Source organism: Nicotiana sylvestris, chromosome 8 (genome assembly GCF_000393655.2).
Source record: "Nicotiana sylvestris chromosome 8, ASM39365v2, whole genome shotgun sequence".
Taxonomy (NCBI): domain Eukaryota; kingdom Viridiplantae; phylum Streptophyta; class Magnoliopsida; order Solanales; family Solanaceae; genus Nicotiana; species Nicotiana sylvestris.
The window spans coordinates 9,021,587-9,046,837 of NC_091064.1; the positions used below are offsets into that span (position 1 = coordinate 9,021,587).

The 25,251-nt window shown below is 36.6% G+C and overlaps 2 protein-coding genes across 5 annotated transcripts; both read left to right on the forward strand.

Moving 5' to 3' along the window:
• Positions 1–5,274: 5,274 nt before the first annotated feature.
• On the forward strand, positions 5,275–8,879 carry LOC104215062 (metal tolerance protein 10). Of its 4 annotated transcripts, none has more exons than XM_070153092.1 (7): positions 5,501–5,588; positions 6,250–6,513; positions 6,759–6,871; positions 6,954–7,199; positions 7,560–7,640; positions 8,061–8,291; positions 8,381–8,879. In XM_070153092.1, the coding sequence occupies exons 3-7, from the start codon at positions 6,824–6,826 to the stop codon at positions 8,723–8,725; spliced, it is 951 nt and encodes a 316-aa protein (XP_070009193.1). In that variant the 5' UTR covers positions 5,501–5,588; positions 6,250–6,513; positions 6,759–6,823; the 3' UTR covers positions 8,726–8,879. The 4 variants fall into 4 exon arrangements, with proteins under 4 accessions (XP_009763110.1, XP_070009193.1, XP_070009192.1 ...); XM_070153093.1 differs by having other exon boundaries at positions 5,513–5,592; XM_009764808.2 differs by lacking the exon at positions 6,250–6,513 and having other exon boundaries at positions 5,275–5,588.
• Positions 8,880–10,972: 2,093 nt separating this feature from the next.
• LOC104215061 (uncharacterized) lies at positions 10,973–12,281 on the forward strand. Its single transcript, XM_009764807.2, has 2 exons — positions 10,973–11,439; positions 11,526–12,281. The coding sequence occupies exons 1-2, from the start codon at positions 11,126–11,128 to the stop codon at positions 12,001–12,003; spliced, it is 792 nt and encodes a 263-aa protein (XP_009763109.1). The 5' UTR covers positions 10,973–11,125; the 3' UTR covers positions 12,004–12,281.
• The last annotated feature ends 12,970 nt before the right edge of the window (positions 12,282–25,251 follow it).

Here is a 25,251-nt window from a genome sequence, read left to right on the forward strand (position 1 = left end):
AGGTAACAACCCTAGATGTCATGTAGCCTCCTGATTATAAATGTGGCGCGCTACACATCCATAATCAAGACTCTACTAGACACGGCTCATAGACAACCCCTAGGATAGACTTGCTCTGATACCAAGTTTGTCACGACCCAAACTGAAGGGCCATGACTAGCACCCGACCACACTTGCCGAGCACCAACGTACATTTCATCTAACCTTCATTATTATCTTTTAGGGCTGACGAGATCAATATAAATGGTAGACCTAGATCATGGACAACCAGCAATAAAATATGACGGCATGAACATACATAGCAGGGGATGACCAGACAATCAAGAAACTACATATAAGGTATGAGCTACCACGCTACTATGAAAGACTATACAACAAAAACTAGCCGACAAGGCATACCAAACTATACATGAGCCGACACCTGTCTATGAGCCTCTAAAAGAACATAAGTGTTGCAACATAGCCGGAACAGGGCCCCGACATACCCATAATGTCTATAACAAAAATTGCATACCAAGACCAAGGCAAGTCCGGAGAAGGGATCTCGCCAATCACCGCTGAACTGGACAGTCTACTGTGGTGGGGGAGCTGCACCTGCCTGTCTATCAGGACCTGCAGCACGACATGCAGCGTCCACAAATAAAAGGACGTCAGTACGAATAAAGTACTGAGTATGTAAGGCAAGGAACCATAAATACGATCAGTAATGTAAGCAAGGATAGAAGAATATACAACCTGTAACATCTTAGTACCTCTGAGGGCTACTTACATGAAATGCATGATACATATGTATAAATACATAAACCTTTAAAGCATTCGCCTCTATGGGCATCATCATCATCATATCGTACCCGGCCATAATAGGCTCGGTAGAATCGTACCCGGCCACGTGGAGCTCGGTAAAACCCAACTGATCAGTGGTTGCACAATAGGTGCCGTACCCGGCCAACTATAGCGTGGCTCGGTAGAGTAAAATAGATACATATATATAATGCATGCTCGACTCATGGAATCACATTCTAAACCTTTCGGAGTGACGTAAGGTCGGTATCCTCTGTACACGTTATTAGGACTAACTCTTCACTATGAACCTTATAAGAATCAGGAAGTACCAACAACATTGATAACATAAGACTAAGAGAAGCAACATTAACATCAATCGTTCCATAAGAGGGAAAACAATGTAAGTACTGCTAGCTTCTAAGAGTAGAGTATCTTGGAAGATCGTTCATTACATTATGTACAATCGGAGTCGTGCAAAAGAAGGAAAGGGATAGCCTCACATACCTTGTATATACTGCCCCAATCTCAAGCTATGCAATTGTCAAAACTCCTTAGTCTACAATAAGAGAAACGATACTATCGTTATCATTTAAGCGTCATAACTATTATGTATCGACCACAACCTATTTTACGATGAAACGGACAGCACCTCCCCTATATATATGACCTCACACCATTCAAAACAGTCACCAAACATCCCAAACAACATCAATAATAAACATATTGAGCCTCCCAAAATAGTCCACACACAGCCTAATCACTCCATACATACGACGACCACCGTAGTCGTGTCAAACAACCTGGAAATGTTACGAATAACTATCAGACCATAACCCTACATATATATGGTGTTTCTACACACCCTTCCTCCTCCAAAACTCCACAAGATAGTAGTAAAATACGCAGCCCAACAACAACGCAAAACAGTCCACAAAACAATAACATTACTTCCAAGCCTTTCGATATATATTTCACAAGTTCTAGCTTCAATGGCTTAGCTGCAACTTGGATAATCTTAAATACATATAGAGTAAGAGGTTCCTTACCTTTATACAGAAAGAACAACTCCAATTTGACCTTAAATTTCCATGAAATATCCCTCCAATGCTGCCACAACAACAAAAAAGCGAAACTAGCGATCAATTAGTGTTTTTCGGCACTAGAATCACTTTAGAAGGCTTGAAATCACCTAGGATTGATATTAAGAACATGAGGGAGTATTTACAGAACATAAACCCTTTAAAACAACCTCCCACACGAGCTGGAACAACACAAAAATGAGCAACAACAAGAAGAACAAGAGACTTACTAGCGCCACGGAATTCCCGACACTTGATTTGTGTTGTTTGCCCTTTTTTTGGGTCTTGAATCTTGAGAGAACCTTGAGAGGATGTTCCTAGGGTTCTAAGGTCTGAAAATAGTGAAAAGAAATGACTTAAAACGGGTTGGAGGCATCCTATATAGGTCCAAATATCTTAAACCGACTTAGTGGGCCCCATAGAGAGGTGCTTGGCGCAGTCTCGCGAAAATGCGAATATCTCTCTACTCCGAGATCGTATCGATGAACGGTTTAATGCGTTGGAAACTAGACTCATAGATATTTAATTTGGTTGGTAGATCACCCCGTAATTCCTTGTAAATTATGAGAAAAGATTAGAAACATTTGACCTAATGTTTAAGTAAAATTATGAACCTAAGTTGCGACAACTTTTGTCGACTTTTGTTTCATAACTCGTTTGACTTCAAGACTTATGATACGGATATTATATGATTAAAATACCTTAATAAATGACCTCTTGAGTGTATTAAGAACCGCTAGATTACCTGAAAATACGAGTTACAACATCCTTGATTCGTTTAACTTCTAATACTGGTTAATCACCCTTATACACTCTTGTATCACTTAAGACCAATAGGATTGACTTCTTATCATCTCAAAGATAATTCCTTCTTGGATTTATGTTAACTAATATATGGCATGAACTAACACATGTGGATATGGGTTGTAACATGTTGTCTTTTTAATGATGATGAACTTGAAAATGCAGTCTGCGTTTGTGACCTCATATGAGGTGAAGATATATTAACTTTAAAAACCATAGCTTATATACTAAATCTTTTGCAACCGGATACAATTCTTGCACAATGAAAGCGAAAGAGAAAAAAGATATCTTTCATCCGATGGGAGCAAATGGGGTTGAAGAAATTTCCTTTTCGTAGCAAAATCAATTACTAGTCATGTTTGTTTTAAGGAATTTTGGGTAATTGTGAGAGATCTGTTTAGTCTGTGAGTGGGAGGGATCATTGTAATAATGATAAATCTATACATAGTCAAATAAGAATGAGATCAGTATAATCGCCGAAATTTTTCCATTTTCGGCTAGATCTAGATCTGGATAGATTTTGATCCTCTTTTTGTGCAGCAATCCCAAACAGTGACGCTACTCTATGAACTTGCTAGAATCGAATTTTAGATCTAGAAGAAACTAAAATTTTAACTAGAAAATCCCTACAGACGGTACCAAATTGTTTGACCAAAAGATATCGAAACCTTTTTGATTAAATCAATTAATGATTTTAAAACGATGACAAACGATACAATCTATTCAAACGTTGTTTGGCCCAAAGATATCGAAACTTTTTTTATTAAATCAAATAATGATGATGATGAGGGTAAATCCTAGTTAAGGATAATTAATTCTAGATCCGAAATGAATAATATGAATAGAAAAACATAGCTGAGTATAAGTCTGGCAGTGATTACGGCCAGATTTAATAGCATAAAGAGAGATTCATTAAGTAACATTAAATGACAATAAAATGTAAATAAAGGAAAAGAGTCACCCAATCTTGACTGAGGCGGATCCTCTTTCATTTGATAAAGATGAAAGATAGACAAATATTAGAACCTTAGGACCCTTTTTGGATCTCATCAAGGTCTGGGATCACAGATCCTCTAATCTCTTTAAAGAGGAGTGTTTACATGTTTTCTAGAGAGGGGAAGAGAGAGCCCCCCTTTTGGAAAGTCCTCCCCTCCTATTTATAAGGGGTATCCATAGAAAATCTTAAAAAAAAGTACAACTTAGAGAGAATATTTTTGAGAATTTAAAGCAAACTAGCTATTTCATCATTGTCCGATCTCGGTCTTATTGATGACTGTCTGACCTCCGCCTGTTTGATCTCGGCTTTATCGATGACTGTTCGACCTCGGCCTTATCAATGACTGTCCGACCTCGGTCTGTTTTCTCCGCATATCGAATTTCTTTGATTTGATTTTGACTCATACAAACGTATAATACAGTACAATACAACATGATACATTATAAAACGAGATATAATAATCCAAACAAGTGGTAAAAGTAATCAAAGGCCAAAAACTACTGCACGAGTACGTAATCCCTTGCGTCCGTGCGGCCACGGGGAGTTTGTTTGGTTGCGGTCTTTGCCTCTTGGTTCATGCGGCTCTTGGCTATTGGCTTGGCTGTTTTAACCTTTTTTAAAATCGGACGTGGATATAGTTGGACTTGTCTTGTCGTGGTGCAATTCTCATACTCTTCCCCACAATCCCACTTCCCATATTTGATATTCCATTGTACCAAAAGTATCAAAGAAAGAATTTTTATATTTATTTAAAGTGTGAATTTATATTCAAATTATATGTTGATAATGTCCTTGGAAAAATGCACTATGGTATGTACATATCTATTATTTTGTTTTATATTTTATACGATAGTATTTGACTATGCATTTAACAAGAACGAAAAGACAATAAGACATACTAAAAGCAGGGGCGTATCTAGCCGTATATCATATTCATCCGAATCCGATACTTTTAATGCGGAGCATAATTTATATGTAAAAATTCATTAATATTACAATAAATAGTAATTATGAACTCATAACTTTCAAAATATAATGAGGTCAATACTAAAAATCTTAGATATTGAACACATAGTATTTAAATCCTAGATTTGTCTCTAACTAAAAGCACCTTTAAAATTTATGATATTGAAATGCCATTGACATTCTTATAGGGCAACTTGGTGCACTAAGCTCTCGCTATGCACGAGGTTCGAGAAAATATCGTATCACAAGGGTCTTATATGCAGTCTTACCTTGTATTTCTTCGAGAGATTGTTTTCACGGCTCGAATACATGACCTCCTAATCACATGATAATAACTTTATTAGTTACGCCGAGACTTCCCGCTATTGACATTCTTCTCCTTATTATTATTATTATAAGAATTTGTCATTAAGAATAAAATAAGAAAGTTTAAATGTAAAGTTTTCCAATATATGTGTGTGTCACTTTTCTTTCTATTGCTTTGATAATCTGAAAAATAGCTGAAAATCAGTGGATAATGAATCCTCATCTACACTTTCTTCACTTAAATTTCTACCTTTTTTAAAGAAAAAAAACATAAAGTAAATTGAAACACGAATAGAGTAGTATAAAAAGATTGTGCCAAACAATATTTCCACCATTATTTTTTCCTATATAAACATTAATCATACGACTATAACCAGAGGAATTAATTGTTCAAATATTAGAAACTACTCCTCTAAACATGGAGATGAGTCGGAGTGACGTTAGTGGTGGCGGCGGCAGCGGCGGCGCTTTGGACGACAGTTTTAGCAGTTTTAGGACGGAACTACTGTCTCCGGCTGCTCAGGCGGTGGTGGATCAGTCGTCTTCTTCGGCGTCATGGAGACTTAACATTAGCGAATTCCGTCTTCCCGAACGAAGCCGCTCCTCCTCCGATCATCACACCTTTAGTGTCCGTCGCCTACTTCCCACTCCCAGTATGTATGTGTATATATATATATTATATTCCTCTCTTCACTTGTCTTTACAATGTATTAAACCTTTCTACTCTTTGAACTTCTTCGGCTTTGTTAATTAGTGTTGAGAGTTTTGAAAGGTAGCCTGACGTAACTGGTAAAGTTGTCGCCATGTGACCTCCTGGTCACAGGTTAGAAATAGTCTCTTGCGTAAATGCAGGGTATGACTGCGTACAATATTTATATGAAATAAATATGAAGTACAAGAACCCAGACTCTCTCAAAACACCACGCATAGCTGGAACTTAGTGCACTAGCCACGCTTTTTAATGTTAAGAGTTTTCTACTCAGAATAGTACCAAAATTAGACTAGAAGATTCATAGTTCTAATATTGGCAAACCAAAATTTACGACTTATATATATTTACATAAATGGGCGATGAATCTTTATTCTTATCATGCCATAGTCCATGGAACATACTAAGCCTTTAATTTCTACTCCCTCCGTTTCAATTCATGTGAACTCATTTGATCGGGCACGGAATTTAAGAAAAGAGAGAAAACTTTTGAACTTCTGGTGTAAATGAGACACATATATTTTATGTGGCTATAAATTATTGCATAAAGATAAATTGTTTCCAAATAGGGAAATGACTCATTCTTTTTGGTATGTACTAAAAAGGAAATAGGGAAACGGAGGGAGTATTTGCTATTGCTGGGAAATGAATCAGATGGCCAATTTTCTTATGTATATATACATATTCTCACTGGCATGGGATCAAATCGGCGACAGAACTCCAAGTTAGAGGACTCTTTTTCATGAAGTCATTACTTAATTTAAGTTCAAGTAACAGCAGTGGAAGTTCAACTAAGAGTTGATAAACATGATCAGTGAAACTCACAATTGTTCGTCCAAATTTCGGATATTCACTTGGAAGGTGTAGATGTTAGTATATGCTTATGCTATATTGGCCAGCAGTACTCGTAGCAGTATCTATGAGTACTAAAATGCTTATGCTATATTACTGTATTTGTAATGTTAATGAGATATGATTACTCATATATATGACAACTACAGGGGGAGATTCAGATAACCAAGTTCATTTCAGTCTGTAATTCAGTCTCAGTTTTGAGTTTTGCTTTTCTCTTGGGTGAGTTTACCTGATGAAATTATTTTAAATTCATCCGTAGGAAAACAAGGTAAAATTGCTGAATACTACAAAAAACAAGAAAGGCTGCTTGAAGGGTTCAATGAGATGGACACCATTAATGAATCTGGCTGTTTACCTGGAAGTCTAACTGAGGTTGGTTTCTGAAATCTGGATACTATTTGCAATTGACGAATAAGTATGTGAATTTTTGTATCGACCGACCATGTTTTTTCAGGATGAAATGAAGCAGCTAGCAAGGAGTGAAAGGATGGCTATTCATTTATCAAACATGGCTAATGTGGTTCTTTTCATTGCAAAAATCTACGCTTCTATTGAGAGCAGATCTTTGGCTGTAATCGCGTCAACGTTGGACTCCCTCTTAGACCTCTTATCAGGGTTTATACTGTGGTTCACTTCTCATGCCATGAAAAATCCAAACCAGTATCACTATCCTATTGGAAAAAAGAGGATGCAGCCAGTGGTGAGTCTTCAAATATATGTAACATCCTGAAATTATTATCTCTGGCTTTTGTTCTGTCTTCGTTTATTTGCAAAAATGACCTTAATGTTCAATACATAGATCACATTTTACATTTGACCTTCACATTTTTTCCTTTGCTGTTGCTGATACATTGTCTCTTTCCTTCTTGTGCCGAGGGTCTACCGAAAACAGCCTCTCTACTCCTCCGGAGTAGGGGTAAGGTCTGCGTACACACTACCCTCCCCAGACTCAACTTGTGGGATCTCATTGGGTTGTTGTTGTCTGTAGAACTGTTTTATAGATCACATTTTACCTTGTTTCCGTTGAACCGTTTTTACTCATTAGTTGCATTTTCTTCAGGGTATTATTGTTTTTGCATCTGTGATGGCGACACTAGGATTACAAATATTGTTCGAGTCTGCTAAGGAACTCATAACTAAGGTATGTGAATTGGTTCACCTCAACTATCCTGAGAATTTTCAGAGCAGCAGGTTCTTATGGCTGTATTAGTAGAGTTTTGAGTTTCTATAATCTTTTACATCAAGATGAAAAACCATGCAATTTATAGGAAACAAGAAGACGAAAAAGGGGTTGAGTTACTACTGAAATGAAGTTGCAGTCAAAACAGTTAAGCCAAAGATGTTTACATAAGATAAATTAGGCTACTGTATACTACTAATAAAAGTGACTGGTTTTGATATTTCTATTGATGTTGCATAGCTTAATAAAGATTATCTCGCATAGTGCTACTTCTATTGTAGGATATAGACTTGTAAGTTATTGCATTTTCACTAACAATTGCATTACGCTTGACATCTTAACCTATGTTTGTTGTTTCGATGGTTCTATGCTTACGATCAGTCTCGCCCTGAGATGGATCATGAGAAGGAAAAATGGACGATTGGGATTATGGTCTCTGTCACTATGGTCAAGTTTCTGCTTATGATCTACTGTCGAAGGTTCAAAAACGAAATCGTAAGAGCCTATGCTCAAGATCATTTCTTTGATGTCATCACTAACTCAGTTGGATTAGTGACGGCTGTCTTAGCAGTACGATTCTACTGGTGGATTGATCCTACAGGAGCTATAATTGTGAGTTCACAATCACAACTCAAAAACTTACACAATTAGCAATCACACTTCTGGCAATGTCAAGAGTCTAATATATTTTGCATATCCAGATAGCTGTGTACACAATTAGCACGTGGGCGAAGACAGTGGCTGAAAATGTCTGGTCGCTCATTGGAAGAACAGCTCCACCAGATTTTCTTACGAAATTAACCTATCTTATATGGAATCATCACGAAGAGATCAAGCACATTGATACTGTTAGAGCATATACTTTTGGTGCGCATTACTTTGTGGAGGTTGATATAGTGTTGCCAGAGGACATGCTGTTGAATCAGGCACATAATATTGGTGAGACACTGCAAGAAAAATTGGAGCAACTCCCAGAAGTTGAGCGAGCTTTTGTTCATATAGACTTTGAGTTCACTCACAGGCCAGAACACAAAACCATGGTATAATGACATAGTGGTTGCAACAAGTACGCACAGAAACTCACCTTTAAGATTTTTAGCGTTGAACTGATCATATTTTTAAAGTTATGGCTTCATATCTACTACTATTTGTTGCAATTTTAATAAATTTTTATACATAAATTTGTATTCTACATCGAAAGTACTGGGTTCAGATAAACTTGGTGACCAAAGGGCTGGATCCGCCCCTGACTACACATTATTTACAGTATTTCATTTTGTTACTCAAAATAATTTTCATGTTGCCTTCTTAGAGTTGAATCTGTGAATTAGTCGCATCTCGTGAATTTAAGGCTTGTGAGATGGGACATTAGCATCTCAAATCTGTTGGAGCCGCATTGGCAATTGGTTGTGTTGGATGACGAGTGCTTAACTAACATGTAAAAATGGGTATTATCACTTCTAGCCAGCGCCAAAAATTATTTACATATGGTAGCCGAAAAAGTGTATAAAATTTGTATAATTTTTATATATAACATACATAACATACATAATATATATATATATATATATATATATATATATATATATATATATATATATATATATATATATATATATATATATTGGCTATTATTTTTACAGCGGCTATATAGTGTTATTTTCCCACGTAAAATTACCCTTGTACAAGTCTAATTATAGTATAGAAAAATTATAGTCCCCAAGGATTGATTTCTCCAATGAACAAGTTAGTTTTGCTTGATTACCATTTGAAAAATCATAGAAGGTGTGAGAGTTGATTTAAATACACAATGAAATTTTATTAAACTTAGGTAAGTGTCAAGGGAAGGAAGGTATACTATACACTAAATTGGAGTTGATTCAAGTATAACAAGGTTGGGACTCTTGATTTCACCAATTAGGACGTTCACATGCTCCTGCTCAAAGCTCACATGCCATATTTTTATCTTTAAGTGAGCATAGAAGCATTGCTCTACATCTTATTCACAATTGTTTCAATTTTGTTATTTTGTAATTTTTTTCTTATTTTATTTTAAAAGGGATTCTAACTCTTTTCTTATCTCATTGCTTATGAGCTCCACTCTCAATTTTGAATATATTTTTTTGCTTTTTGCTCCTCGGAGATCTTTCTTCGAGCACATTTTGGAAAGTACATCAAAAAATGTATTTTGTATATGCACATCGTGCTACTTTTTTTTTTTTTTTTTTTTTTTTTTTTTGCCTTTTTAGCCTTTTTCCGAGCTGTCAATTCTTCTTGCATGGTGATACTTAGGGCCGTCAGAAATGCCCACCCAATCCACCCAAGATTGGACTGACTATTGACCTACTTATTTATTAAACTCAGTCAATTTTAACCTAATCCATTTTAATGAGACTTATTTTTAGCTCAAATTGATTCCATGAACAACTTTGCCAAAATACAGTCAAACCTTTGTATAACAGCCTCGTTTGTTTTGAATATTTTTGGATGTTATAGTGAAATGTTGTTATAGAGAACATATATTATAACATAACATGAAAATTGATTACGAAAAAGCTTGGCTTTTATAGTGAAATATTGTTATATAGGGATGTTGTTATAGAGAAGTCTGACTGTATAACAACAACAACAACGATCCAGTAAAATTCTATAAGTGAGGTTTGGGAAGGGTAGTGCATAGAAGAATTAACCCAAATAGCAGTTCACCCAACCAGTTAAACTAAAAATAGCCGGTTGAGGTACAATATATGCATAATTAATGTATTATATATGTATAATCTATGTATATGGTTAGAAAAAGTAAACAATAAATATCCTCGGCTATTTAAATCCCTAGTGCATGGGGTTGAGCTATGACACAAATTTTAGCCCATCTTGATCTAGTCCATTTCAATTCAAGTAATTTTTGGGCGAGTTAAAGATCCACCCATTTATTGACTCAGTCCATTTTGACCCGTCTAAAAATGTCCGCCCTCATTTGACACCCTAGTGATCCCTAATTTCACGTTTCCTTTTTCGAGAGGATATTCTTCATACCTTCAAATAAAATTCCCCAACAACAAAATTCACAAATAATATGGAGCAAGGAATTTGCATTTGTATTTATTATACTAGAATTGAAGCTTATGCATATTCTTTCTCTGAGAATTTTGGAGTATTTTCTGATATTTTTGTATCTTTTGTTTGGTTTTTTAAAGACGGCTAAGGTCCAATCCAAGGGGAGACTATTATTTAGGGAAGGGAAGTCAAAAACTGACTTTCCAAAACAATGTCGTATTTATATATATGGCCTCAGTTTAGTTTCAAAAAGGAGTAAAAGAAGAAACGGCATCTCCATTCAAACATCCATTAAACACTTGGCTCCCTCTCGGACACACACACACACACAGAGACCCCTATCCCCGCCATTGAAGCTGAAACTCATAGCCATTTTATTATTTGCAAAAATGGCCTATACTTTGCCAAATCTGTCTACCAATCTGCTCCATTCCAAAGACAAACTCCCCGTAGTCCACCACCACCACCACCACCTATCTCCGCTCTCCTCCGCCTCTTCCTCCGACCTCCTCCTCGACATTCCACTCCTTTCTGCGTCTGCTAGGGTTGTCCAGGTCAATAGAGCTCCTCCTTCTTTGCAAAAGGAACGTAATAATGACCATAACAACGACGATTTCTACGTTAATTTGGGTTTAGCTGTTCGCACTCTCCGCGAAGATCTCCCTTTAATCTTCACCAAAGACCTCAATTACGATATATACAGGTATCTACTTTAACTCATTTTGTATTGATTAAAAGAAAAAGGTGCTAGATTATAAATTTATGAGATGAATTTGCTCGTGTTGATAGGGATGATATCACATTTGTAGATCCATTGAACACGTTTAACGGTATTGGGAGGTACAGATTGATCTTCTGGGCATTGAGATTTCATGGTAGAATTCTATTCAGAGAGATATCTCTACAAGTTATGAGGATTTGGCAACCCTCAGAGAATGTGATATTGATTCGATGGAACTTGACGGGTATACCTCGTGTCCCCTGGGAAGCCAAAGGCCAATTCCAGGGCACTTCTACCTATAAATTGGATCGAACTGGCAAAATTTATGAACACAAAGTAGATAACTTGGCTTTCAATTTCCCTCAGCCGCTCAGGCCAGTATCGCCTTCTGTTCTGGATTTGGTTACTGCTACTCCTAACCCTACATTCTCGTTGGACTCGAATTCCCCTTCCTCATCATGGCTGCTCTTTTATCGCTCTGTCAAGGAGACGTTGGATCGTCAAAGTCCTTTGATTGCTCAAGATTGCTTGCTTACTTGTCCCTAGATACAACAACAAACCCAGTGGTTTCCCACAAGTGGGGTCTGGGGAGGTTAAGATGTACTCAACAGCCTTACCTTGTCCCTAGATGATTGGGGAGAGAATATTGCTCAAGCTGTATATGCTCGAGTATCGTGTATACATAATATATATGTAGCCTACTACTACACAGGGTTACTGAATACTAGCTTAGAGAATTACACTTGTGCATCACTTCAAATTCATCTGATGATTGATTTTAGTAAATTTGTTGATATATATACTACTCCTAATAGTTATTTTCATTGTTGTTTCACATCTTGATATCGCTTTAAATTATTCTCTTTGAATCAGACAGAGCAATTGCGATGCAACAGTCTACAGCTTGCCGTGAGATATTACTGTAAGAATACCACAAAAGTATAAGATACGAAGCTGCAACAGCGACCAGAAGTAGTGTCTTGGACATTATGTCGGTTTCAATGGCCAATTTCATTTTTGAGAATGTACAGAAATACATGAATTGTTAGTGCTGTGTGAAAATATGAATAACAACCTTATGTCAAATAAAAAGTGTTGCAGCAGGAAATTGAAGTCATATATAGGTTTACTATTTCAATTCTGACTTTGAAATGCTTGTCAACAACAATAATCGTGTCATAATCACGAATGGCAGCAAAGGTTACTCAGTCAACTTCAGAAGGAACATGAATGATTGGGAATGATCATATATTGGGTTTATCATTTCCAGAGTTGCTTAGCTACTGTAGATAAATTGTTTTGGAAAGGATGCAGTGGCGGAGAAAAGGGTAGCCCGGTGCACAAAGTATCCCGTGTTCACGCGGGGTCTGTGGAGTTCTCTGTTAAATCTTGCTATAGAATTCTGTCGAAGGAAAAACAACAGCTTAAGCCATAGCCCTGGAAATAAATTTGGAAGTCAGGAGCTCCCCTTAAAGTGTACTGTTTCTCTTGGGTTGTGGCCAGAGGAAGTCTTACTGACAATTGATAATCTTAAGCCATGCATTGTTGGCATAAGCATGGACAAGACAATAGAAGTAGCTGGTGGAACATTGTTCCTGAGTGTATCTGGTGGGTGTTTGGAGAAAGGAACTTTAAATGCTTTGATAAGGGCAGCTCGGTGTACTAAGCGCCCGCTATGCTCGGGGTCCGAGAAAGGGCCAGACCACAAGGTTCTATTGTACGCAGTCTTACCTTGTATTTTTGCAAGAGGTTGTTTCCACGGCTCAAACCTGTCACCTTCTGGTTACATGGCAACAACTTTACGGGTTACGCCAAAACTCCTCTTCCCTTTAGATGCTTTGATGAGAAGTGCAACTCAGTTCAGAGGATTTAGTTTGATTGTCTTTTGACGTTTCATTCTTGGTGTAAGCTGGAGTGTGCTAATGAGGCAAAATATAGAATCCCTCCGCTGAAGAGGACCATAGTTTCGGTTTTCTTTCTGCTTTTGTTCACTTAGTATTGATAACCAAGCAGCAGTGGCGGAGCCAGAAATTTCGATAAAGATGTTCAAACTTAAAAGAAGTGAAAAAATTTCTCGACAAAGGATGTTCAGTATATGTTATACATCTCTAAAACTTAGTAATATTTTATTAATATGCACAGTTTAGTTTTTCGCCCCTATCTAGCACTATGTGCTACTTATTAATACAATCATTACCTCGTCAAAAAAAAAAAATTATGAAATGGAGTGGTATCAATTTCAAAACTGCAGCTTCCTCTTGTTAACTCTTTAAGAAATCCAAGTTAGGAAGAATACATGAATCGAGAAATAAACTTGTAAGTACAAGGACTCCAACTTGGATTTCTCCTCAGACCTGTCACACCATAGATAGATGGATCGAGTTGTTCAGTCTAATTTCAATCTTAGACTATCGCCAATGCCATCCGTACATGCAAGTCATTTGGTGTACTCAAAGGGTTCCGTCAACCATACTAGCTAAATCAACATGTATTAATATGTCACACCTCCTTTTTCCGTACCCGAGAGGGTACAAGGGAGTTTTTTCCAATTAAAGGACAATCGAAACGGGATTGGTTTGTTTATTTCAGAGTCGCCACTTGGGAGTTTTAGGGTGTCCCAAGTCACCAATTTTAATCCCGAATCGAGGAAAAGAATGACTCCATATTACAGTCTGCGTACCAGAAATCCGGATAAGGAATTCTGTTAACCCGGGAGAAGGTGTTAGGCATTCCCGAATTCCGTGGTTCTAGCACGGTCGCTCAACTGTTATATTCGGCTTGATTATCTGATTTTATACAAATATGAACTTATGTGCAAATTTTAACTTTTTACCGCTTTCATAATTGTTATTATTATTTTCTACAAGGAATTGCAACGTTGTGAAAATATATCCCGAACCGCGTTACAATCAATGTACCCGTGGTCGTCGACACATTTTGACTCTATTGAGATTTGGATTTGGGTCACATCAATGTGCACCCGTGTTTAAGAAGGTTAAATTATTAAAGGTGCGCCTAAAGCAACTAGCGTATTGTTATTTTGGGAAGGCCGTAAAATTCGCTAAACGGCCTGTCCCGAATTCTAAGTATTTTAATATATACATTTAGAGGGCCCCGCAGCTTGTGCATTTTTGTTTGTCGAGGCTCGTCTCATTTTTATTTAAAAGGATAAACCTACAGTGACTATATTTTCCTATTAAGTTCGTCTCTAAAATAAAAGAAAATCTCTTAATTAATTACATGCTAAAAACGTAACTTATTAATTATTAGTTTACGGCTAATGCGAATGGAAAATTGCGACCGAGTTTGTACAAAGAAAAACTGCTTTCATTCTATATTCTATTATTCAATAATACTAAAACGTGAGATTGACACACCATAATATCAAAACAGATTAACTATTCTTTGATTAATTTAAACTAACATTATTAGATGAAGAAGTTATACATATGTGACATCGTTACTAATTTAATCAATCAACTACATTTTTATACAAAGAAAAGAAAATTATATTCAACCACAAATCTAAACAGGAGGAATTCAACAGGAACAAAGCCTGATTAATATTTCATTTTTGCTTCAAGCCGAGATTGTACAAATGTGTACCTGGAAACAGCAGTACAAGAACAAAAGAAGGAGAAGTCAGCAGCAGTAATAACACAGCAACAGCAGATTCAGCAACACCGCAAACCAGTACAGTAGGAATAGCAGAAAACCCAGGAGACTATAAACGACTCCAAGTATAGAGAAGAAGTAAAAGGCAGGAAGGTTCTGACTATTTCAGATCTTAAGCGAGGCAATGAAGCAGTAACTATTCTTTTTCAACTTCAAAACTCTCCAAAATGAATTCTGCCCCTGTATATTCAGTGTATCCAGAATGTATATCGGGTGTATACTTCTCACTCCGCCCCCTCTTTTTTTCTTCTCTCTATCTAGTTTTTCCTCTCTTTTTTCCACCCTTCTTCCTAAATTTTCTCTTCTATTTATAGCAAAATTTTCGAAATTTTCAGATTTGTTTTTTATTATTTTATTATTTTTTTAATTAAAAGAAATCCCACTTACAAATTGCTTTTATTTTTTTAGAAAAAGAAATCCCACCTTTATTTACTTTTATTTTTAAAATTCCAACTTTAATTACTTTATCTTATTTAAAATCCCACTTTTTATTTTTTTAAAAGAGAATCTCACTTTATTTAACTTTTCTTTAAAAAATAAACCACTATCTTTTCTTTTTCTTTTAAAAATGCTACTTTCAATTACTTTAAATTTTTTAAATTTTCAGATATCTTTATATTTATTTTTTAATTCCAACCTTCTTTTACTTTTAAATTTTTTAAAACTTTTTACTTTTTTTTTAAATTTTCTACATTCTTTTACTTTTTTTTATTTTTTTATTTTTTATTTTTTTAAAATCATTTCCGAAATTACTATATATATATATATATATATATATATATATATATATATATATATTTTTTTTTTAAATAAAAATAATAAATAAAATAAAATATTTTCGGATTTTTTTTATATATATAAAAAAACAAAAAATAAAACTATTAATAGTGATAATTCACTTTTTTTTTTTTTTGGTTTTGTTTTGTGTTGGACAAAAATGAAGAAGGGGTGTTGGGTTAATGGACTGGGTCGACCCAGTTCGAAATGGACTGGGTCGTAGGGAAGATTGGGCCATTTTTTGGGCCTATAGCTTGAAATTGAAGAAGAGGCCCAATTCCGACTTTCTTTATATTTTCGCTCTCTTTTCTTCTTTTATTTTTCTAAAACTAAATTATAAAAATACTTAAACTATTATTAAGAACTAAATTAAGTTATAAAGGCGCAAATTAACTCCCAATAACAATTAACGCACAATTAAGTATTAATTAAGCATAAAATTGTATATTTGGACATTAAATGCTAAAAATGCAAACGATGCCTATTTTTGTAATTTTTAATTTTTGTAAAACAATTTTAATTACTAACAATTGTAGAATTAAATCCTACATGCAAAATGCGACATATTTTTGTATTTTTTATTAATTTAGCGAATAAACACGCACAGACAAATACAAATAATTCTTCAAAATATCACAAAATTGTACACCAAAGAAAAATCATTTTATTTTTGAATTTTTTGGGAGTAATTCTCATATAGGGCAAAAATCACGTGCTTACAGCTGCCCCTCTTTGCCCGGAGACACGAAGGGTTTTCGTGCAAAGATAAAGCGAGCGATTTTTGCCCATCCGAGTACTCCGTTGAAGCATTTTTTTGAAAAAGATTTGACCGAACCTTTGCTTCAAAGGTTTCCTACATATCCTGGGCTAAACAGGAATCAGGTCAATGTAGTTCGAGAAACTTTGGTAGCTGGGACTACCGTTGGACTGCACTGTTACTGTTGTTGCATGCTATTACTACTGCTTACCGATCTCCTTGTTACAACGTGCTTAAAAGAAAACAAGAAGCTAGGCTAGAGTACAATTTGTTTTTGTTGCCTTGCTTCCTTGTCTGCTTGCATTTCTTCCGGTACTTTTCTTCTTTTGACACATGCACTTGAGTTTGTGCTGTGACCTCTTGTTGCAACCTTCTGCTTCCCGGTGCCGGGGAATTTTATTGTTTCCTGCTGGGGATTCCTATTGTAACCCTCTGTTTTATTGTTCTCTGACTTGATCTTGAAATGTATGCCTCTGTTATCTGGGCGGGCTCCCAACTTCAATACTTGAAAATTAAAGACTTGAAATGTATGCCTCTGTTATCTGGGCGGGCTCCCAAGTTCAATGCTTGAAAATTAAAGACTGAAATGTATGCCTCTGTTCTATGGGCGGGCTCCCAACTTAAACAACAAAAATGAATGCCATTCCTCTCTTCAGGCGGGCTCCTGACTTCAACAACAACTTTGAAAATAATTCGCCATTCCTCTCTTCAGGCGGGCTCCTGACTTCCACCAATACATCGCCATTCCTTTCTTTAGGTTGGCAAGATTTCAACAACTTTTTTTAAAAACTGACTTTCCTCTCTTCAGGCGGGCTCCTGACAACAACTTTGAAAATAATTGCCATTCCTCTCTTCAGGCGGGCTCCTGACTTCAAATCACACATCGCCATTCCTTTCTTTAGGTTGGCAAGATTTCAACAACTTTTTAAAAATGCCTTTCCTCTCTTCAGGCGGGCTCCTGACTTCAACAACAACTTTGAAAATAATTCACCATTCCTCTCTTCAGGCGGGCTCCTGACTTCAACAAATACATCGCCATTCCTTTCTTTAGGTTGACGAGATTTCAACAACTTTTAAAAATGCCATTCCTCTCTTCAGGCGGGCTCCTGACTTCAACAACTTTTAAAAATAAAATCCTATTCGAGGGCGGATGAACCCGAAATATCCTATTCGAGGGCGGATGAACCCAAATATCCTATTCGAGGGCGGATGAACCCAAAATATCCTATTCGAGGGCGGATGAACCCAAAATATCCTATTCGAGGGCGGATGAACCCAAAATATCCTATTCGAGGGCGGATGAACCCAAAATATCCTATTCGAGGGCGGATGAACCCAAAATATCCTATTCGAGGGCGGATGAACCCAAAATATCCTATTCGAGGGCGGATGAACCCAAATATCCTATTCGAGGGCGGATGAACCCAAAATATCCTATTCGAGGGCGGATGAACCCAAAATATCCTATTCGAGGGCGGATGAACCCAAATATCCTATTCGAGGGCGGATGAACCCAAAATATCCTATTCGAGGGCGGATGAACCCAAAATATCCTATTCGAGGGCGGATGAACCCAAATATCCTATTCGAGGGCGGATGAACCCAAAATATCCTATTCGAGGGCGGATGAACCCAAAATATCCTATTCGAGGGCGGATGAACCCAAAAATATCCTATTCGAGGGCGGATGAACCCAAAATATCCTATTCGAGGGCGGATGAACCCAAAATATCCTATTCGAGGGCGGATGAACCCAAAATATCCTATTCGAGGGCGGATGAACCCAAAATATCCTGTTCGAGGGCGGATGAACCCAAATATCCTATTCGAGGGCGGATGAACCCAAATATCCTATTCGAGGGCGGATGAACCCAAATATCCTATTCGAGGGCGGATGAACCCAAATATCCTATTCGAGGGCGGATGTCCTATTCGAGGGCGGATGAACCCAAAATATCCTATTCGAGGGCGGATGAACCCAAAATATCCTATTCGAGGGCGGATGAACCCAAAATATCCTATTCGAGGGCGGATGAACCCAAATATCCTATTCGAGGGCGGATGAACCCAAAATATCCTATTCGAGGGCGGATGAACCCAAAAATATCCTATTCGAGGGCGGATGAACCCAAAATATCCTATTCGAGGGCGGATGAACCCAAAATATCCTATTCGAGGGCGGATGAACCCAAAATATCCTATTCGAGGGCGGATGAACCCAAATATCCTATTCGAGGGCGGATGAACCCAAAATATCCTATTCGAGGGCGGATGAACCCAAAATATCCTATTCGAGGGCGGATGAACCCAAAAATATCCTATTCGAGGGCGGATGAACCCAACAATATCCTATTCGAGGGCGGATGAACCCAACATATCCTATTCGAGGGCGGATGAACCCAAAATATCCTATTCGAGGGCGGATGAACCCAAATATCCTATTCGAGGGCGGATGAACCCAAAATATCCTATTCGAGGGCGGATGAACCCAAAAATATCCTATTCGAGGGCGGATGAACCCAAAATATCCTATTCGAGGGCGGATGAACCCAAAAATATCCTATTCGAGGGCGGATGAACCCAAATATCCTATTCGAGGGCGGATGAACCCAAAATATCTTATTGGAGGGCGGATGAACCCAAAATATCCTATTCGAGGGCGGATGAACCCAAAATATCCTATTCGAGGGCGGATGAACCCAAAATATCCTATTCGAGGGCGGATGAACCCAAAATATCCTGTTCGAGGGCGGATGAACCCAAAATATCCTGTTCGAGGGCGGATGAACCCAAATATCCTATTCGAGGGCGGATGAACCCAAATATCCTATTCGAGGGCGGATGAACCCAAATATCCTATTCGAGGGCGGATGAACCCAAATATCCTATTCGAGGGCGGATGAACCCAAAATATCCTATTCGAGGGCGGATGAACCCAAAATATCCTATTCGAGGGCGGATGAACCCAAAATATCCTATTCGAGGGCGGATGAACCCAAAATATCCTATTCGAGGGCGGATGAACCCAAAATATCCTATTCGAGGGCGGATGAACCCAAAATATCCTATTCGAGGGCGGATGAACCCATATATCCTATTCGAGGGCGGATGAACCCAAAATATCCTATTCGAGGGCGGATGAACCCAAATATCCTATTCGAGGGCGGATGAACCCAAATATCCTATTCGAGGGCGGATGAACCCAAAATATCCTATTCGAGGGCGGATGAACCCAAATATCCTATTCGAGGGCGGATGAACCCAAATATCCTATTCGAGGGCGGATGAACCCAAATATCCTATTCGAGGGCGGATGAACCCAAATATCCTATTCGAGGGCGGATGAACCCAAAATATCCTATTCGAGGGCGGATGAACCCAAAATATCCTATTCGAGGGCGGATGAACCCAGAATATCCTATTCGAGGGCGGATGAACCCAGAATATCCTATTCGAGGGCGGATGAACCCATCTTCAAAAACTTGGAATTGTCTTACCTCCGACTGTCTTTCTTAGAATCGTGTTGTCTTGCTATCTCTTAAAACTTGAATTGATTTCCTCGTTCCTTCGAGAAAATTTTCGACAAATGGCAGAAAATTTTCTGCCCCAGTGTTGGTGCTTTTCCTTGTGGCATGTTTTTTCGCCATTAACAAGATTTCCTTTTCCTGCTTCAAATCAAAGAAAATTTGTTAGTTTTAACACATGGTGAGTGGTCGTGCCACTCCTGCTGGGAATTTTGAGGCGTCCCAAGTCACCAATTATAATCCCTGAATCGAGGAGAATATGACTCTGTTTATTTTTCTGCGAACCAGAAATCCTGAGTAAGGAATTCTGTTAATCCGGAAGAAGGTGTTAGGCATTTCCGAATTCCGTGGTTCTAGCACGGTCGCTTAACTGTTTTTATTATTGGCTTAATCAACTTGATTTTATTAAATATTGATGTTTTCTGATTTTACTACTGCTTATACTTATTACGATTGAAACCTTCTTTGAATCGAATTACGCGTACGTATATTCGTGTTATAAATTAAAAATGCGGAATTGTGTCACGCGTACGTGTACACAATAATTTTTTATAATATATTAAGCAATCATTTCTCCGAGATTGTTTTGAATCAAGAATATTTATTTTTCTTGAATAGTGAACCGTACATCTCGGGTTTTTTATGAAATTGATTTAACGCCTTTAGAAAAATCCTTTTATTAAATATTCGCTCGAAATTGCGCGTACGCATAATCCGAAGTTTTGTTTCTTTTAAAAATATAATCAGGGTACGCGAACGTATCCCTAATTGCGCAACATATTTGTAATGATATTATGAAATTTTGAAAAAAAATGTTTGTTATATCACGAAAAATCTTGTTTTAAGATATTCTTTAAATTTTTGGAAAATAATCCACAATTTATTAAATATCGACCATTGATTATAATTTCCGAATATAAATCATATTCATTCCAATTATTCAAATTCAAAAGACAGAATAAAAATATGATTAGTACTAACTTTAAAACAAATGTGACATATATAAATATGCCAAAGAATAAATTGCATATGAAACCGAAAATAAATAATTCATAAAGGAAGGAAATATTTTCCGGGAATTTTCATGATTATTTAATGCAAATTCTATTTTTAATTACCATTGATTTAAGAAGTTGCCATTTATGTATATACAAATCAACTTATTCTCATATGCTCGTTTTAATCTTAATAGACCTAATTATTTGGTCACTTTGTTTTATGAAAGTAGATAAGCATCAAATTTATAGAAAAGGCGTTATTATGCAAGTTAATTCAACAAAGTTACCTTACATATAACCTAACTGTTTGGCGTAAATATTCATAACGTTTTAACATCATGATGAGCTATACCAACTTACTTTACTCATATGATTATACCTGTCATCATACCATATAATAACTTATACCAACCTAAACAAAAAAATCATATTTGTTACAAGATATTCTACTAATGTAACTTCTTAATCATTACATTCAACTAATGGTATTATGGGATGTAATCAATGGCCCATTTTTATGCCTCACTCCCTGTTTTGACAATTCACATATATCTATACCAATGAGATTTCGGAATAGCTAACATTATTACAAAACTTTATATGAATTTCAAAATAAGACAATTTAACTCATAGCTATCAAATTGAATTCACTATTAGTTAACTAACATAAAAATGAAATTAGAACTAATGAACTTGGACAATTGGAAAATAACATTTCAATTCAAGCTTCATTGACGGGTCATGCTGAAATCTCTTTCCGACTTAAAATTTAAAAGACATATACCTGAAAATGGAGGTAGAAGAAGTAAGTTTCAGCAGTTACAGCAGTAACAAATTCAGTAGAATATACTGATAACACAGTAAATCTGATCAAGAATAGGATTCGAAGAGCCCAGATGCACAGTAAGATACTTTGAAAGACACTTCAGATTTTAACTGAACAGTGGAATCACATAAAGTTGAACAGATTCAACAAAAGAACATCATTTCAGATTTCAGTTTTTTTTTCTTTCTTCAGTTTCAAATTCAGTTTGTTTCTGATTTTCTGTTTCTGCTGCTGTATCTGTATGTGAGTGTGTATGTGAATGTTCTATTTTCTGTTTCCTTCCTTTAAAATCTCAGCCCTCAAAATCTCTTTAAAAAATTCTCTCTTAAAAAATTTCTCTGTCTGTTAAAAAAACTCTCTGAAAATTCTGTTTCTCTCCCTTAAAATTCTGTCTTTCTTACTCAAAAATTCTGTTTTTTTCTCTCTTAAAAATTCTGTTTTCTCACTCAAAAATTCTGTCCTTAACTGTCTGTCCAGCTCCTGTATTTATACAGGGCTGGTCCTAGGCAATTTAAGTGCTTCTTGGACCCCATTCTTCTTTTTTAAAAACAGAAAATCCCATTATGTAAAACCTTTTCCCTGATTTTCAGCAGCCCATTATCCCTTGTTCCCCATTAGTATTATTAACTAATAGCAACTAACATTACATTATAATATACTAGTACTAACACCCTGTTTTTACTGTTTCATTCCCATAAGTGCCCCTGAAATCTTAATGTTATTACTGAAAAATCAGAACCTTCAGCAAAACATATTCTAAAATCTGTACAGACTCAGTTATCTTTCTGATTTACAGCTAAATCAATCCTATTAACCTCCTAAACACAATTGTATTTGACCAACTTTTGTAAACTGGAATTCAAACTGGACATTACAACACTGAATTCAGAACTAACATCATAACAGCATATTTCTGAAATTATCAAAATCATTCAGACTGGACTTAACATTAAACCAAAATCAAACACACACAGGATCATTGTCAATACTGACAATGCCCTGAAACTTTTAATGTTCAGACAATAACATATACAACATACATTTGAATTCACTGATTCACAGACAATCATGATTTAATTGACGAGCATTAATCAATTGACTATTTACAACATTTGTCAATAACTAGTCTAAAATAGAAGCAGACTGTTTTAGTCAACATTTTCAGAAATGAAAAAAAATTCGTAATATAACTAATCGACGAACTTAATCGAGTCGATTACACATATTGTAAATAACCACAACCAACAGAAATAATTTACATTCGGATCAAATAGGCAGAAATGACAGAATTGATGAAAAATTAACAAGCTATTAATACGGACAACAATACACGTAGAATACACAAAAATAAATAGAAAAATACCTCTGAACTTTAATAAGACTCGATCCCAACTCAGCTTCGGATTTTTTATTTGAAATCAAACAGACCTTAGTCGAAGTATTTTCCACTGAAAATACTTCGACTAAGGTCGATTAAACCTCAATCCTTGAATCAATTTGGATAAAAAATCCAGAAATTTGGTATTTCTAGGTTTTCTGAAGACTCGATTTGGGATCTAATCATTTCTGGTTAGATTCGAGAGAAACCAAGTATGACACAAGGGTGAGGGAAGCCTAGGGGTTGATTGGTGTCACTTTGGAACAGATCTGGGTAATTTTTTGTTTGACTCGAATCTTCAAAAGAAGATTCGAGAAGCTCTGAAGTGATTCGAGCCAAACTATCTTCAGATCCATAACAAGGGTTGTTAGGGGAAGCCATGGTGTTAATTTGGGGTTGATTGGTTTAAGTCTGAACTTGGCTCGAATCTTCAAATGAAGATTCGAGAACCTCCAGGGAGATTCGAACCAAGCAGGTAACATATTCGGATAGAGGAGGCTCAGGGGGTTCTGGGGTGTTACTTTGGTGACCGGCGGCGTTGATGCCGCCGGGTTTCAGGCGAAGGGGAATAGGGGCGGCTAGGGTTAGGGGTCTGTTTGAGAAGATGATGAACAGGAGAGGATGGGGGGGTGTTTAGTTAGGGGCCGGGGTAAGGGTTTGGGATTTATATAGGGGTGGGATGGATCGATCTCGTCCGTCCGATCAAGCAAGATGAAAGGCCAGGATTAATTCATTAAACCAAACGACGTCGTTTGATTTGAAGTTGGGGTCGGATTGAATCGGGTTAATGGATCGGGTTATGGGTTGCGGGTAAGGGTGATGAGATCTTGGCCGTTGGTTGTATTTAATCTGACGGCCCTTGATTAGAGATGACCAAACGACGTCGTTTGGTATCAGCTTGGGACTAGGTCAGACTTGGCTGTTTGGATTGGGCTGTGGGGGGGGGGATTTAATGTTTTGGGCCTGGATTTTAATCCAGGTCCAATTTTGTATAACTTGTGCTATTTTTTTTATTTTTATTTTTCAATTAATTCATTTTCTAATTTAAAAAAAAATTATAAAACCATTTTAACTTCACAAAAATATATTAATCACTCTATAACCATTATTTAACACATAGACAAAAACATCAATCACACAGTGAAACATTTAAAATAGAACCAATGCGTATTTTTTGCGATTTTATTTAAATTATCTCTTAAATGCACAATTAAATCCTATATGCATGCAATATGTATTTTACTTTATTTTTATTTTATTATGACAAATATAAACATTTACGGACATAATACAAATATTTAACACCACGCAAATTCACAATTACACAGTAAAAGAAATTTATTTTATTTTTTGATTTATTTTGGAGTAGTTTTTCGTAAGGCAAAAAATTACGTGCTCACAGCTGCCCCTCTTTGTGCGGAAACTTGAAGAGTTTTCGTACAAAGATAAAGTGAGCGGACACGAGCGATTTTTGCCCGTTCGAATACTCCGTGGGAAGCATTTTTAGAAAGATTTGACCGAACCTCTGCTTCAAAGGTTTCCTACATATCCTTGGCTATAAAGGAATCAGGTCAATGTAGTTCGGGAATTTTTGGTAGCTGGGACTACCATGGGACTGTGATGTTACTGCTGCTTTGTGCTGTTTTTACTGCTTGCTGACCTCCTTATTACACCTTACTTTAAAGGAAATACAAAAAGCTAAATTAGACTATGGTACATGAATTATAAAAATCTTATCTAGATCATGCCCTTGCGTTTCTTGTTGTCTTGATATCTTGGTGACTCTTGGGTATTTGGCTTATTCCGTATTCCTTTTGGAACTCTTGTTGTTTCTTGCTGGGGATTCTGTTGGACTTCTC